At 55.8% G+C, this 962-nt stretch overlaps 1 protein-coding gene across 1 annotated transcript in view; it reads left to right on the top strand.

The window, feature by feature from the left end:
* The window catches only part of LOC120511916 (chromodomain-helicase-DNA-binding protein 3-like), a gene marked incomplete at its 5' end in the record, with an annotated part of 2,382 nt that extends 2,024 nt beyond the window's left edge, over positions 1-358 (top strand). The window contains one exon of the mRNA XM_039729558.1: positions 65-358. Coding sequence (XP_039585492.1) covers positions 65-307 — 243 coding nt within the window. The remainder of the gene's footprint in view (positions 1-64) is intronic.
* Positions 359-962: the final 604 nt, after the last annotated feature.

The following is a 962-nucleotide window of genomic DNA, read 5'->3' as shown; positions in this document are numbered from 1 at the left end:
CCACCCCCCGGACCCCCCACCCGTGGGTCTCCCGCTGCCCCGCTGACGCCGCGTCCCCCCGCAGCTGCTGGAGCAGGCGCTGGTGATCGAGGAGCAGCTGCGCCGCGCCGCCTACCTGAACATGACGCAGGACCCCAGCCACCCCGCCATGGCCCTGAACACGCGCTTCGCCGAGGTCGAGTGCCTGGCCGAGAGCCACCAGCACTTGTCCAAGGAGTCGCTGGCGGGCAACAAGCCGGCCAACGCCGTGCTGCACAAGGGTAAGCGGCGGCAGGGCCGGCGCGCCCGGCGCGGGCGCCCCGTGTAGCGCCCGCCTCGCTCGGCTCTGTACGGCTCCATTAAAGAGGGGTTTGACCAACGCCGCCTCCCGCTGTCTCCTTGCTCTGCGCGCGCCGCGGGGCGGGGCCAATGCGCGGGGGGCGGGGCTGCGGGGAGGCAGAGTGAAGTCTGAGTAAGGTAGGAGGAAAGTAGGAGTAAAGTAGGAGTAAGGTAGGAGGAAAGTTTGAGTAAAGTGATAGTACAGTTGGAGTAAAGTCGGAGTAAGGTAGGAGGAAAGTTGGAGTAAAGTCGGAGTAAGGTAGGAGAAAAGTTGGAGGAAAGTCAGAGTAAGGTAGGAGGAAAGTCAGAGTAAAGTTGGAGTAAGGTAGGAAGAAAGTCAGTGAAGTTTGAGTAAAGTAGTAGTACAGTTGGAGGAAAGTCAGAGTAAGGTAGGAGGAAAGTCAGAGTGAAGTTAGAGTAAAGTAGGAGGAAAGTTGGAGTAAGGTAGGAAGAAAGTCGGAGTGAAGTCATAGGACAGTTGGAGTAAGGTAGGAGTAATTTGGAGTAAAGTCCAAGTAACACCATAGCAAAGTTTGAGTGAAATCGTAGTAATATCAGAGTAAAGTTGGAGTGAAGTCCAAGTAACGTAGTAGTAACATTGGAGTAAAGTCAGAGTAAAGTTGGAGTAAAGTCAGAGTAACGTT

Source organism: Passer montanus, unplaced genomic scaffold (genome assembly GCF_014805655.1).
Source record: "Passer montanus isolate IOZ18808 unplaced genomic scaffold, ASM1480565v1 scaffold699, whole genome shotgun sequence".
In the NCBI taxonomy this organism is placed as follows: Eukaryota; Metazoa; Chordata; class Aves; order Passeriformes; family Passeridae; genus Passer; species Passer montanus.
This window is presented reverse-complemented; position numbering and strand designations above follow the sequence as displayed.